The sequence below is a fragment of the Phoca vitulina genome, unplaced genomic scaffold (genome assembly GCF_004348235.1).
Source record: "Phoca vitulina isolate PV1807 unplaced genomic scaffold, GSC_HSeal_1.0 scaffold33, whole genome shotgun sequence".
NCBI lineage: Eukaryota > Metazoa > Chordata > Mammalia > Carnivora > Phocidae > Phoca > Phoca vitulina.
In genome coordinates this window covers 18,195,542-18,210,528 of record NW_022589736.1, presented here as the reverse complement: position 1 = coordinate 18,210,528, position 14,987 = coordinate 18,195,542, and the positions used below count along the sequence as shown (strand labels likewise).

Here is a 14,987-nt window from a genome sequence, read left to right as displayed (position 1 = left end):
CAGGAGGGTTTACCCATGGCACTCCCCAAAGATAACCTCAACTTCACTGCCTCACAGCTTCATAGAAATTAAGCTCAGATGAATCTGGTGGAAGTGCTGAAATCCTGGTATCAAGAGCTTTTGGAGGTAGAGAAAACTGTGCTGTGTTTCCTCACTGGCTTGCGGAGCCATTAATTTCGGAGCCTAGCAATTTATGTTTCCTCTGGTATGTGCCCTATCCTGGACCAGTCCCTGTCCCACAATGACACAAGAGCCCCCAGTCCATATTTTATGTTTTCTAGAATCTGTGACATGAGCTTAACATGTAGATGGTATGTGTGTGTCTACATGTGCCCTTAGCAACCCGGTGCTCCTTATCTGAAACCCTAGTCCTGTATTACAGTCCTTCCTCTGAATATGAATTTTCTGATTATATTCTGTTTATGTAGGGATTATCATACTTTAAAAAAATCTGAAAAAAAATCCCAGAAAAGTCCCCCAAACTCTCAATAATGTACAAATCTACCTTCTCAGGAAAATCTCTGCCAAACCTCAATTATTCAAATGGTAATGATTAACTCATAATTCTTTTCCATTCTGCTCAAGGATAATTGCAATCATTGTCGTAATGAGCATGGAGAACAAATGCCTGGATTATGTTCCCTGAGTCAAGACCACATTGCATTCACAGAGATCAGTTCATCACAGTAGTGGATGTGCTAATTTCCTAGGAGGTAATGCATTTCCCGTAAAATGAGCAAATGAATGATTTTAAACTTACACCAATTTCCATAATTATTTTATGTAATCCTTCATGAAAATTGAACAGAAAATTGGAACAATATTGTATTGCCTTGAAATTTTGTAGGAAATCACAAAACTAGCATATGTAAATGTACCTTTTAAGCAATGTTATGTCCCTGAAAAAGAGAATGAGCTCGGTGTCATAAAGGTTATAAGAGATCATTATATTCACCAATGTTTCCATTAACGGCTAAAAATGCAGATTAATTCTAGAGTGTTCTCTTTTAAACTGATATGAAAATTAAAAGGGACCAAGGAAAGCAGCAAAGCCAGATTGGGGGAGCTATAAAAAAGAGATGGGAGCTAGATACAGGGTGTGAGAATCTTGACATTCTTCTTCCAAAACACCTCTGCTTTTCCACCCTCTCCTCACTCCCACACTGATCTAATCCCTTCACCAGGTAAGTTCAGCTGGCCTACCAGAAATACCCCACCAGGTTTATTTCACTCAAGATATAAGAGCAGGTCCAATCAAAATTCTTCAACCTGCCACTTAAGGCCCTCAATCAGCACCCCCAACTTGACCCAACCACCTTTCTCCAGAATGACCCTCCTGGACTTACAGAGCCACTGTGTCTAAAGTCTACCCAGACTGGGTTGAGGACCTCTTTTTCAGTTTGGTACATGCTATTTTCCTGACAGCATATTGGTCCCATGTTGTCATATCCATCTTTATAATGTTGTGCTATTACAGCTCTCTAGAAGTACATATAACTTTATTGCAAACCACAGAAGGTCATGGTCTTTACTTCTTTTGAATTTTCCTCAATGTTAAGGATGTCATAATATCTGAAATAAATGTTTATTAAGACTATAAAACAGTGGAATTTGGAGGAAGCTAGTGGGAATGAGAAATGAGCCTCAGTATATAAAGTAACAGTTATCAGATTTATACTAACATAGTATTGAGGCACTCTCCAAGAATTTGTTGGCAAGATGGAAAACTAGGGCCTAAATAAAGTCTATATACTTAGCAATAAAATTTCCAGCAAATTTTTCTCATCCAGGTCGAAAACTAGAGGCCTATTTTCTGAAGAAAGTGAATGTCCCCAGGGGAGAAATACCTTCCAAAATGAACATTTGGGGTTCCCCAGTGAAACTGCCAGGTTGCCATTCTGTAACCCCATGATGAAACTTACTATGTTCATAACCATCCATGCACACAGAGCTTATCATCCAGTCTTTAATGTTTTCTTCTTAAATGTAAGTGAACACCTAAGGATCAATAGGTATTTGAGGAAAGCCACCAACATGGAATAGAAAGAACCAAAAAGCAAATAGGAGAAAAAGAGCTTAGAGAAACCAGAGACCATGCAGTAAACAGAAGAAAACTTCAAAAAGCAACTCTAATATTTTTTGAATAACAGGGGATGTTACAACCATGAAATGAGAACAAGAAAGGGTTTTGGAACTTAAAAATAGGAAAGTTTTTTAAATAAAAAATCTAAAAGATAAATACAAAGAACTTTTCATAAGGTAGAACCAAAGAAGATAAAGAAGTAGAAAACAGAAAAGAAAGCTGTGAAAAATTAGATCAATCTCAGAAAAATAGAGAAATGGAAATAGGGATGCAGCCCATGGCAACCATATGCCTCTCTTCCTGAGTGAAGATGCTCTCCCACCCTGGGGCAGGGAAGGAGGGTCTTTGTAAAATGCAGATTCAGATTCAGTGAGTCCGAGAATGAACCTGAGATTCTTACATTTCTGACAAGCTCCTGGGTGACACTGTGCTGGGTCTGTGGACCACACTTTGAGTAAGCAGCAAGTCTGTAGTTTGGGCCATCTCAGACCTTCCCTACACCCATCATCGATGACCAAACCACTCGAGAGTGAGGCCGTGAGGCTGCAGTGGGTGGCCAGTGTCCCTCAGATCTCTGGAGCCAAATCTGAACTCAGGGTTTTTTCCCCAAAACCTCATTCCCCTGATTATTCTCTCTTATTCAATTATCAGCACCTCTATCCTTCCAGTTTCTCAAACAAGGAACCTGAACATCAACCCATCCCCCCTTAGCTGCCCAAATACTTTGGTAGATCCCGTTTCCTGAATATTTCTCACCATTTCCTGTTTCCTGCTCTCTCTGCCACTGCCTTCACGGGGAGGGGGAGGGGCGTCCCAGTTCACATCCCTTTCACTGTAGTCCAGCCTCCTCACCAACTCTGGGTCTGAGCTTGGGCTCTGCAGGAATGCTTGTCAGATGCAAACGTGACCATGTTAATCTCCTGCCTACAATACTCTCATAATTTTCTATTATTTAAAATAAAACCTAAGCTCATTACAATCACATTTCAAGGTCCTTCTGGATCTGACTTCTTGTCTATTTTAGGAATTTCATCTCCCACAAACGTGCACTGCTTGGGCCATGTTGACTTCTTTTCTAACTGGAAAGCTTCATGTGTGCCATTTTCTCTGGAATTCCCAATCCCTGTACTTTTCCTGGAGAAGTCTTCATTCTGTAGGATGCAGCTGTTCTCCAGGGAAGCCTGCATTGCTCCTCTGAGGCAGAGTTAATTCTATTCCTTATCAGTGTTTTCCTTTTTTTCTTTATTTTCTTCTTTTTTGTCCTTATCAGTGTTTTGACTATAGTGATCCCTTCTTAACCAGCAGTTTTCCTCATGTGAAATTCTGGTTTATCGGAATTTCCTCCCGTGTACATTTTTGATGGCCACAGGATTTTCATTTGTGCATTGTGCTGGTAATTATTATGAAGGGTGAGGACTCAGGATTCAGAATAGAAAAAGGAGGTGAAGTGGATATGGCACAGAAGGAGCAGAGGTTTTACAAAGACATCTTGGAGAAGTTAAAGGAGGAAGAAAGGAGAAGACAGTTCTGGTTCTTACAACTGTAGTCTGGTGGTTTCGTAAGGGGCAAAGGCAGGAGAAAAGGGAGCTGAGACTTCTCTGAGCGTTGCTATGGAGCCGTGGGGAGAGGTAGAGAAGTGAGACCATGAGGCAGGACTGGGAGCAGAAGTCATGAGTTGTTGATTAGCAGCTCACTGACACACAGATCTGGAGAGAGGGATACCACCCTAATTGCATATAGCTCACTCAAAGTCCCCAGTACATGTCTATGTTCTGGAATCCTCTTCCAAAAGAGAGGAGATGAGACCCCACAGATTTTCCTTGTACCCAAGATTTTAAAATGAACTGTGAATTCTTTTATCATTTCTTGCTTTGAGGAACCCAAACCCAAGTGGTGGGAGAGGAAAGAGAGGTATTATGATATTTATTCACATAGTAATAAGAGTTTCTATTTAGTGGGCACTTATGTGCCAGAGACCAAATGTGCTAAACATTGTATACACCTTCAGTGCTGTTATTATCTTTCTGCTGATGAAGAAATAGGGCCACAGGGTTAGGAAGTGATGGAGCTGGAGTTTGAACCCAGATGCATGAGCTTCAGACTCCATGTTCATAACGCTTCAACCATGTGGTGTCCCCTAGACATGACTTCGAAGGGAAAAATCTACACTGTATTTCATTTGTATTCCTGCCATTTTGCAGCGTAAAGGGCTCATACGTAAAGGGCACACGCAGGATATTTGTGGAATGCATTCTGGATTAGGGAGGAAATGGGAGATTTGCTAGTCAATGAAAGACAGGGTTTCAGGTCAGTAGAAAGTTTACCTTGGGGGAGGGAAGATGGGTGATTATTCACCTTCAAAGTCTGAAGGTCATGGATTCTAAGACTTTTTAAATTTCTCTTTGCTGAAGAAATTCCAAATAAGGCAGGTAAACAGAATTCATGATAATGCCATGGAAACAGCAATTGATTTTTATATTGCTTCCACCAAGTCATCATAAGCACACGGTCTGACTTGTCTATTGATCTCAGCTAGAGTTGAGTAGGTGAGCTGGAGGTAAAATTCCCCAACTCACCAAAAGTCAGTTAGACCTTGAAAGGATATTTCTTTCTTGTTTTTTTTTTTCTAATGTGAGGGACAATTAAGAATTCTATGCCTAGATTAGGAGCAAAAAAATTATCTCTACTTTGTTTAATAATAAGCACATTAGTAAAACAGGAAAATCCTATAAAACAGGAAGTTCTTATTGAGATCACGCTGGAGACCTTTTCTGTTGCACAAAAAGATTTGCTGAGTACGTGCATATACTTTAAGAAAATATAATAATGAAAATAGTTATGGTCATAGCTCAGAGGGATAGAATTGTCCTTTGTGTTGGAAGATTCTACCCCATCCTATTTTGTCCAGTTCTAAGTTGACAAATATTTCACAATGTCAAGCTTTTCCCCCATCCCCACCCCAGGTTGTTAAGCTTTTAAACAAAACTTGGACAACTGTAACTTTAAAGAAATATATTCATCTGGAGATACCATTTATTGCATTATACCCTTTTCTTAAAACAGACAACAACATAACAAAAAAACCTCATTACTTAACCTCCGTATCACCTCAAGTAAACAGCAACATGCCAGCTATTTTTGTTGCTATTTTTGAATAGAACATGTGTAAAATGGTGTTATATTTCTCCATATCAAACTGTACTGCTTTATTTAAGGGGGTAATTTTATGTAGATACTATCTAAAATTTTTGATGGCACTTCCAAATTTTTCATAGCCTATTTTTTCTAAATCTTTGAAAACAATCAGTCTACATGCAAAGCATCCTTTTATTTCTTCAAAGGGTTTCCCATAGAGACTAGTTCCCATCCCATCTTTCTAACTCTGGTTTCAATTTTTTTAAATTTTAAACTATACCTAACATAAAATTTATAATTTCAGTCATTTTTTAAAAGTTTTTATTTATTTATTTATTTATTTATTTATTTATTTATTTATTTATTTATAGAACAGGGGGAGGGGCAGAGGGAGAGAGAGAGAGAGATCCTAAGCCAACTCCACGCTGAGCGTGGAGCCCAATGCGGGGCTCATGACCTGAGCTGAAACCAAGAGTTTGACACTTAACCTAATGAGCCATGCAGGTGTCTCTCATTTTAAACATTTTTAATGGTCAGTGGGATTACATTCTTGTTGTTGTGTAACCGTCACCACCATCCATCTCTGGAACTTTTTTCATCTTTCCAAAGTGAACCTCTTGTTCATTAAACAAGAACTCCCTATCCTCCCTTCCCCCAGCCCAGAAAACCAATGCTACATTCTGTCTCTGTGAGTTTGACTACTTTAGGTTCTTCATATAAGTGGAAGCATACAGTATTTGGCCTTTTGTGTCTGACTTATTTCACTCAGCATAATGTCTTCAAGGTTTATCCATGTTGTAGCAGGTGCCAGAATTTCCATAGTGAATAATATTCCACTGTATGCATGTAACATATTTTTTTATCCATTCATATCTGTCAATGGACATTGGGATTGCTTCCATATTTTGGCGATTGTGAATAATGCTGCTGTGAACATGGTTGTACAAATACCTATTTGAGTCTCTTTTTTTCAGGTCTTTTGGGTATATACCCAGATGTGCAATTGCTGGATCCCATGGTAATTCTGTTTAATTTTTTAAGGAACTGCCATACTGTTTTGTAATGGCTGCACCATTTTACTTTCTCACCAAGAGTACACAAGGGCTCCAGTTTCTCCACATCCTCACCAACACCTGTTATTTTCTGGGTTTTGTTTGTTTTGATAGTAGCCATCCTAATGGGTGTGAAGTGATATCTCATTGTGGTTTTGATTTATGTTTCCCTAATGAATAGTGAAGGTGAGCATCTTTTCATGTGTTTTTTGGCAATTTGTACATCTTATTTGGAAAAATGCCTATTTTCTTTGCCCATGTTAGAAAGTGGTTCTTTTTTATTGTTGGTGAGTTATGGGAGTTCTTTATGTATTCTGGATATTAACCTCTTATCATATATATGATTAGTGAATTTTTTTCCCATTCTGTGAGTTGTCTTTCACTGTGTTGATGGTGTCTTTTGGTATACAAAAGGTTTTTCATTTTCAAATGGTCCAACGTATCCATTATTTTGTTATTGTTGCCTATGCTTTTGGTGTCATATCCAAAAAATCATTGCCAAGTGCACTGTCACAAGCCTTTCCTCCTTTGTTTTCTTCTAAAGAGTGTTAGCTCCCATTTTTAGATATTTGGTTCATTTTGAGTTAATTTTTTGTATGTGGTGTAAAGTAAGGTCCAGATTCTTTTTTTTTTTTTTGCATGTGAGTATCCAGTTTTTCTAGTATCGTTTGCTGAAAGGTGGCTACTTCTTAAGCAAGGATTGCTTTAGTGGATGTTTCCAAAGCAGTCTGTTACTATTTCAAAGGTCAGAGAGGTAATGATTAAGTTGTGCATCACTTAAAGGTAGATTTTGACCTCTCACAAGTTGAAGATCTAAGATCATTTACACCCCTTGGGAAGGAAAAATAACGTAGCCGTCAAGGGCAAAGAAGAGAGAACTGAAGAGTTGCAGGATATTTCACAGGCCAAAGTACATCCGCCTGATTTGCTTTCTCTCAAATCCCACACTCGGCTGGAGGGCTTCCTTCTTCCTGACAACGGAGGAGGGTTGCTGAGGAACATGTCCTCATCTTTTCTTTGGAGTTTGGTTATTTTGTTGACATTTGCTGGATCAAATGGTGGAACTGGAGAACTTGAGCTGCAGAGACAAAAGAGAAGTACTGAGCTCCAACAGTAAGTAGACACATGGATTATTGCTGCTGAGGGTCGAGGGCAGGTGGTCATTAGTTTCCACAAATAGCCAGAGAAACAAAGGTGTAATTTTTCTGCAAGAAAACAATGATGTTGAAGACAAATAGGGAAAAACATTTAGATTGATGTAGGGGATTATCTTCTACTTAAATTATTCACTGACCATTTTGCAAATAAAGCAAGTTTGCAATTACTAGGAGCCATCTCTAAGAAATCTGCAGGGAAGAAAGGGCAGATGAGCAGGGAGAATTTGGTTGGGTTGACCACAGAGTAAAGGTGTAAGCAGTCTACAGATATTCAGTGAGAAACGTTGTTGTTTAAAAATTACATGTGCTCGGGCGCCTGGGTGGCTCAGTCGTTAAGTGTCTGCCTTCGGCTCAGGTGGTGATCCCAGGGTCCTGGGATCGAGTACCACATCGGGCTCCCTCCTCGGCGGGAAGCCTGCTCTCCCTCTCCCTCTCCCGCTGCTTGTGTTCCTGCTCTCGCTATCTCTGTCTCTGTCAAATAAATAAATAAAATCTTTAAAAAAAAATTACATGTGTTCATCATTGATGCATCCTCTGGTTTGACTTATATAGGCCTCGGATGGCTGCAGAAAGGGGAAATTTAGTGTTTCTTGCTGGGGCTGCTCAGAACATTGAATTCAGAACTGGATCCCTGGGAAAAATCAAATTAAATGAGGAAGACCTTGGCGAATGTTTACATCAGGTAATACAATGGAAATACATCAAAGTAATTTTGTATCTCCATTTAGAGTCATTTAATTCAAGAGGTCTATATGAATCCATACCTTAAATCTTTAGCCTGGGGAACCTAACTGGAGGTGAGGGAAGTCCTATAAAGAACAATGCCCTAGGGTTAATGATGGGCAGAAGGAGGAATTCTAGTGGGAAGTGGCTCGTGATGGGGGCTTATGTCCTCTAATCCATCTAATCCAGAGAAGGGCCCCAGGGTCATACTGGGACTCCTTCACAAGAGGAGCAAGGAAGGAGAGGGGCCAGAGAAAGGTTAAATGTGACCAGTTTACTTGTGCCAGAGAACAGGATTGGTCAATTATTCTCCTGCCTTCCTGAGTGTTTTCAGTGTCCTTTAGTTACCGTATCACACTGATGTATCATTCGTAATGTTAGAAGCTAGCATTATTTAGAGCTTCCTAGGGGCTATCCAGTGTGCTCCACACTTGCTGTGCGTTATCCCATCGAACCCCCACAACTGTCCTGTGAGCTTGGCTTTATTATCACCCTGTTTGTAAGGGAGGTAAAGGAAACGGGCAGCAGTACAACGGCTCGCCCAAGGACCCCCAGGAAATGGCTGAGCCAGGATCTAAACCCCAAGCCGTCTGTCTCCAGGCCAGGCCTCTCAACGAGCACTCCCAACCGTTATGAGAGAAAATGCAAATGGAAAGTAGCTTGATGTGTTGTTAACTGAAAAGGGCGAAGAGAATTATTCCATGGCTATTTTAGTCCGATGTTTATTATACATGGCATTGTGTTGATTTTTACAATAATGGGCAAGATTTTGGTGCTTAAAAAAGAACAGGACTCGACTTTAAAAAATTTTGTATCTGTAACAGACACATGACTTTGTCACTAGCCTTCTCCTCCTCCTTTTCCTTTTTGAAATTAGATCCAGAGAAACAAAGATGATATTATAGATTTAAAAAGGAGTGCAGTCGGTCTGCCTCAAAATATTTCCAGTCAAATCCATCAGCTTAATTCTAAGGTAAGTCTGACATCCGCATCTTTAGCACAAATGGGTTTTCTTAATTCAACTTTGTAAGTAATGTCTCTCAGAAGACATAGTAGCTTTTCATCCTCTTTAGAAATTTAGCATTGTAATTATGGATTTTTCAGTTAGATGATATAAGTCTAATAGGGGATGCAGAGGTAGTGATGGGCTGAAGGTTGTAATGCTGTGACAAGAGCTTGTTGCATAAGTAGGTCTTGCCTACGTTCTGATAGAATCTTCTTATTGGTGAAGTGGGTGAACCACTGTCATTTATGAAAATTCCAGAGTTGCTGTGTGCAGAGAAGCAATGAGTCAATTTATCAATGCCTTTAAAAAAAAATCTATATGATGGAAAGCAGTAGGAAGGAAGGGAAGCCTGAAGGGAAGAGGAATGAGGAGAGAAAAAACAATAAAAAAGGAATCAACAGACAAAGTGAGTCCCCAGCAGAGGGTGTTAGGAAAATATGCCAAGGGGCAATATCACATGTGAATGCTAACTGATGCTTTCTCTTCCCTACTACTTAGCTTGTGGATATGGAGAGAAAATTTCAAAGCTTACAGCAGGTAGGTCCCATAACTACTACTTGTCTGACATCTTTCACTGAAAATACACTAGAATCATTGATGGGGCTGGCATTTCTTATCTTAAGGTAGATGGATAATCCATATCAAGGACTTCGCTTTTTCCTTTAATTTAATTCTCAGCACAGTTCGTGCTTCCCAAGATACAGATGAGGAACCTGAGTCTCAGATAAAGTAACCAGCCCCAGGTCATTGGGCTTGTGAAGCATGTGAGCTAAACCTGTCAGCTAGTGACCCCCCAACTTGCTGATTCCAGCGTCTAGGACTGAGTATTGAAAGGCCATGCATCAGGGCACCTGGGTGGCTCAGTCGGTAGAGCTGACTTGATTTTGGCTCAGGTCATGATCTCGCTTTCCTGGGATCAAGCCCCATGTCGGGCTCTGTGCTCAGTGGGGAGTCTGCTTGAGGATTATTTCCCTCTCCCTCTGCCTCTCCCCATCCCCTTCCTAAAATAAATAAATAAATCTTTAAAAAAAAGAAAAAAGAAAGGCCATGCATCTTCTACAACATTAAACTCAGAGGCTTGGGGTATTCACAAAATATTTCTTTTTTTTTTTTAAGTATTTATTTATTTGACATATGACAGAAATAGAGAGAGAGAGTGAGAGAGAGAGAGAGCACAAGCAGGGGGAGCGGCAGGCGGAGGGAGAGAGAGAAGCAGGCTCCACACTGAGCAAGGAGCCCGATACAGGGCTTGATCCCAGAACCCTGGGATCATGACCTGAGCTAAAGGCAGACACTTAACTGACTGAGCCACCCATGCGTCCCACAAAATATTTCAAAATTCCTTAAAAGTACATTTGCTGGTAATTAAATTTGAGAAGTTTCTTAGAGTAAACCTTCCATAACTTTATAAGTACATGCTTATAAACTTGTCCTTGTAATTTTAGACCTCTCATCTGTTTTGAAGTTGGCTGATGTTTTTAAGGTTTTCATGGAAGCTATAACCTTTTACCCAGAGAAATGCACAGAATGCCCCTTTTTAAAATTTTTGAATAAAAGTTAGGAGATTCCAGGCTAAAAATCCCTGTTCTCATATTCTGGATCTGTTGTGATTATCCTTCAAGTGTGGTCCTCCATTTTGGTGTTTTAAACTTGGTGAGCAAATTCAGGTATATATGCCTTTTCCTGACTTTGATAATAAATTGCTCCTCAGCCTTTATCTTTTTTAGGGAGTAGTTGAATGAATGAAAACGAGCAAGGAATCATACCTCTGGAGCAAGACACAGTACTATAGCCTCCAGTCTCCTGGAGTGTTTCATTATTGCTACCAAAGGTCAAAACCTGGAGGCCATAGTCAGATGACCCCAGACTCTCCCTCCCCCCATACCCTAGGAAGAATTTTTTAATGATTTTTGGATGTAAGTACCTTTTATGCATTCCAATAGGGCAAGTGCTCTCTGGTACTATAGCCATCATCATTCCCCAATATCTTCCTCCTAATTGCTTACTGATTCCATTTCCTGCTGGGCCTCCATAGGTTTTCAAGTTTTAAAGTGCCAGACAACGTTGCTTTTGTGTGCCAGAGAACTTCTCATGAGTTTGTGGTTAATTTCCATAATTGTGTCCTCTGATGAACAGGCCTATTTGTGGTACAGGGCACAAAGATAGATGGGATCATGGAAGAAAACAGAGTCCAGAAAGAGACCCCCACATGCGTGGTCACCTTCCTTTTGACAAAAGAGGAGAGAGATGGGTTTGACAATAAACGGTGCTTAGTCAGTTAGTTGGCTACCCTCTGGCTCTGTTTCATCTGTAAAATGAAGGGAACAGACATGACTTTCTCTGTGAGTCATTGGATTAAAAAAAAAAAAGAATGTCATGAATAATTTGCCCCTATTTTAATTTTAATTTTTAAAAATTTTATTTTTTAGCCCTATTTTAATTTTTAAAACAGAGAATTAGACTATGAATAGATGAAGTTAGTAAAATAGCTTTTCTTGCATAACCACTCCTCCTCTCTAAAGTTTTCTGCCCCCAAAGGCATTACAAAGCTTATGAGATTGGAACTAGTAGCTGACATATGGTAAGATTCCCCAGGTTATGTAGACAAAGGCAGGTCTGTTCGTGACTCTGGTCTGAAAGTAGTCATGTGAGCGCAGGAGTAGAGGGTGTATTTAAGCCCACATCTCAAACAAAGGGACTTACTTGGAGTGAAAATAGTTCAGTCATCTTAACCCACAGGAGGAGGGGTAGCAGCAAAAGATGATCAGATTTCAAATGCTTATCTGGAAGTACCGAAGAGAAGAATAGCAACAAAAGAACCGGAATTCCCATTTTGTTTTCTTAGTACAATAGGAATGCCCATTTTTATTCCCAACCTGAAATCTTTACTCTTGTCCACCAGCGTCTATTTCTCAGGTGAACAATGCTTTTCCAAAGAATAGAGTATCCTCTCCCCTTGTGCCTCATCCCATGGTGAAGGAAAATGCATAGGACTGACCATGTAAAACACTTTGTTTTTTCCATGAGAGAGTTGATTTGAAGAAGAACTTTCAGTAATTGATTTAAAGTCTGGAGGAGGACCCTCCCTTGACTAGGAGTAAAATGTAGTTTCACACAAGCCTCTGCCCTGAAACATGCCTTTCTTTGCTGCCTGCTGAAAGTACGATGGTCTTGCTGACTGCCCTGTCTTTGTTTCAGGCAGTTGACAGAAAGGTTTGCAGCAGCAATCCCTGCCAAAATGGGGGAACCTGCCTCAATCTCCATGATTCCTTTTATTGTATCTGTCCCTCCCAGTGGAAGGTAAGTCACTTGGTCTTTGGTTAAAAATGACAGTTAATCAGCATCAGTGGTTTCTTTGGAATCATTCGGACATATTTAATTCTCCATCCAAAGTTTCTAGGATTCTGTGGTCTCCCAAATCAGGATGAATTACAGCATGTATGCCAAAATCCAAACAATGGCGAGCATGACTGCATAACCCACTGAGTCATCTTAAGGAATCAACCCACTTGACTGCATAACTACGTGGAAGGGCATGATATTTAGGCTAGCATCAATTTAAATTGTTCAGCACTAAAAGTAATAAATGAATCTTGATGTAGCCATGTAAATTTTCTTGCCCTTTTCTATTAATGGTGAAAATGTTCCTGAACATGTGCATTAAAAAAAATTAAGTGACTATTCCCAGGCATAGCCTCATAGTAACATGAGGATTAGTTAGTATAAGGATTCTTCTTGTGTGATTGGCCTGATTTTACCAAGAGCTCTTTGGCTCCCTTAGGCCAAATCTGAGTTCAAGAGGAAGGATAACTGGATATTAGTATTGATGTGATTTCATCTCGCTTAACTGAAGACTTCTTTATTGGGCACATATAAATCCTTGAGCATATCATAGGAATATTGGCCCCAGATGCTTCTGTGACCCATAGCACCTGACTTTGTTCTTTACATGAATGCAGGGTCCTCTGTGCTCACTTGATGTGAATGAATGTGCGATTTACTCAGGAACACCCTTGGGATGTCAGAATGGAGCCACATGTGAAAATACAGCAGGGAGTTACAGGTAATGTTTCTCTTTTCTTTTCTCTTTCCTTTCCTTTTTCTCCTTTCTTTCCTTTCCTTCTTTTCTTTTCTTTCTCTTTCTTTCTTTCTTTCTTTCTTTCTTTCTTTATTTCTTTCTTTCTTCTTTCTTCTTTCCTTCTTTCTTTCATTAAATATATCTTTGAAGGACTAAAACATCGCATAGTTAAGAGCATCCATGATTAATTACCAGTATTAACAGCAATATATAGCTCTTATTTAATGATGTGTAGCTATTTATTTAGATGAAGAAAAGCTTGTGCGTCCTCAACTCTTACCCCATGAAGAAAGTCTTTCTCTGGAGTCCCTGAGGAACCAGAAGGCCCCGGTGGCTTCCATAGAGAGTACGGACAGCATGGGTTAGTGAGAGTCAGAGCACTGAAGGGGCTGCTGTTGAAGAACCTTAAGCAGAGGAGGGCTGCCCCACCATACCCGGGAGCCCATGCCACACCCATTCATTAGAGAAGTGAGCTGATAGCTTTAGTAAGGATGTCTTCATTCAAGTGCTATGGAAAATGTTAACCATAACAAGATGAGAGACTAAACTGAGGTTTTCTCCACATAGTTAACTCTCACTGCCTTTCCTCAATTAGCCATGAGGCCCCTTACCACAATCATCACACAGCTCCTATCTTCTCTTCCAACTTACTCTGTCAAGTGGCTTGTCTACAGCATCCTCCTGCTCAGCTCAGCCATCACCCTCTCCAAGAAAACTTCCTTTTCCTTGCTAAGTTGAGTTAGGCATCCCAACACCTCCATGTTGCCATCAGACTGTAGGAGTATTGGTTATTAAAGCTACAGTGGCTGACACATCAGCTTTTAAAATAATCAAGTCTGGGGCACTTGGGTGGCACAGTCTGTTAAGCCTCTGACTCTTGGTTTAGACTCAGGTCATGATCTCAGGGTTGTGAGATTGAGCTCCTGGAGTCTGCTTGAGCTTCTCTCTCTCCCTTTGCCCCGTCATCCACTTGTGCTTTCTCTCTTAAATAAATAAATCTTAAAAAAAAAATCAAATCTAGAAATTTATGGCAGATCAACATCAAACCTACTTTTGTATGGTTCCTTAAAATCACTGAAAAAAACACTCTAGACATTATCTTTCCCCATTTTTTGGTTGGTCTTCTATATTCTGTGATTATTAAAAGGTAGAAAAGTTTATTCTGTTATAACATGAACAAATTTTTTCAATACACAGCGGTATAATCTCACTGGAGTAAAGAACAATTATTTGCTTTCTTACTAATGTCTCTGCTATCTTGTTCTCCCATTCCCTTGTAACAATATCCATTCTATTCTTTCTAGCAATAATTTTGTCATTTCCTTGTCATCTGTTAACACACTGTTTTCTCAAAAAGCAATCACAATCCTTCTCTTTTTCGTATAATTGATCCTTTTGTTCTTTTGATCTGATCTTAAAAATTTTTGCTCATTCCAAGTCACAAAGTGAATTCATTCAAACTTCTGATAGATATTTTCATGAGCTTCATCATTGTGCGAAACCCAAATCAATCACCTCTGACTTAAGTATTATGTTATTGAAGAGACTTCTGCTTTCAGGACTTTGTTTCTCATTTTAATGAACTCCCTGATCCCTGCCTGCTTTTATGAGCATTCAAGCTTGGGCTAGATCCAAAATGCAGGTCTAATCTTTCATTCCCCTGAAAGCATTATCTCCTGATCTCTGTTTATAGGCACTTATCAATAAGAATTGCTGCTCAGAGATACTGGAGGAAAATGACTCCTAGTGCAAA

At 39.8% G+C, this 14,987-nt stretch overlaps 1 protein-coding gene across 1 annotated transcript in view; it reads left to right on the top strand.

The window, feature by feature from the left end:
• The first annotated feature begins 7,114 nt into the window (after positions 1-7,114).
• The window catches only part of CUBN (cubilin), a 264,380-nt gene continuing 256,507 nt past the window's right edge, over positions 7,115-14,987 (top strand). Inside the window, exons 1-6 of the mRNA XM_032425570.1 lie at positions 7,115-7,383; positions 7,980-8,109; positions 9,028-9,123; positions 9,655-9,693; positions 12,355-12,456; positions 13,116-13,219. Coding sequence (XP_032281461.1) covers positions 7,271-7,383; positions 7,980-8,109; positions 9,028-9,123; positions 9,655-9,693; positions 12,355-12,456; positions 13,116-13,219 — 584 coding nt within the window. The 5' untranslated portion in view covers positions 7,115-7,270. The remainder of the gene's footprint in view (positions 7,384-7,979; positions 8,110-9,027; positions 9,124-9,654; positions 9,694-12,354; positions 12,457-13,115; positions 13,220-14,987) is intronic.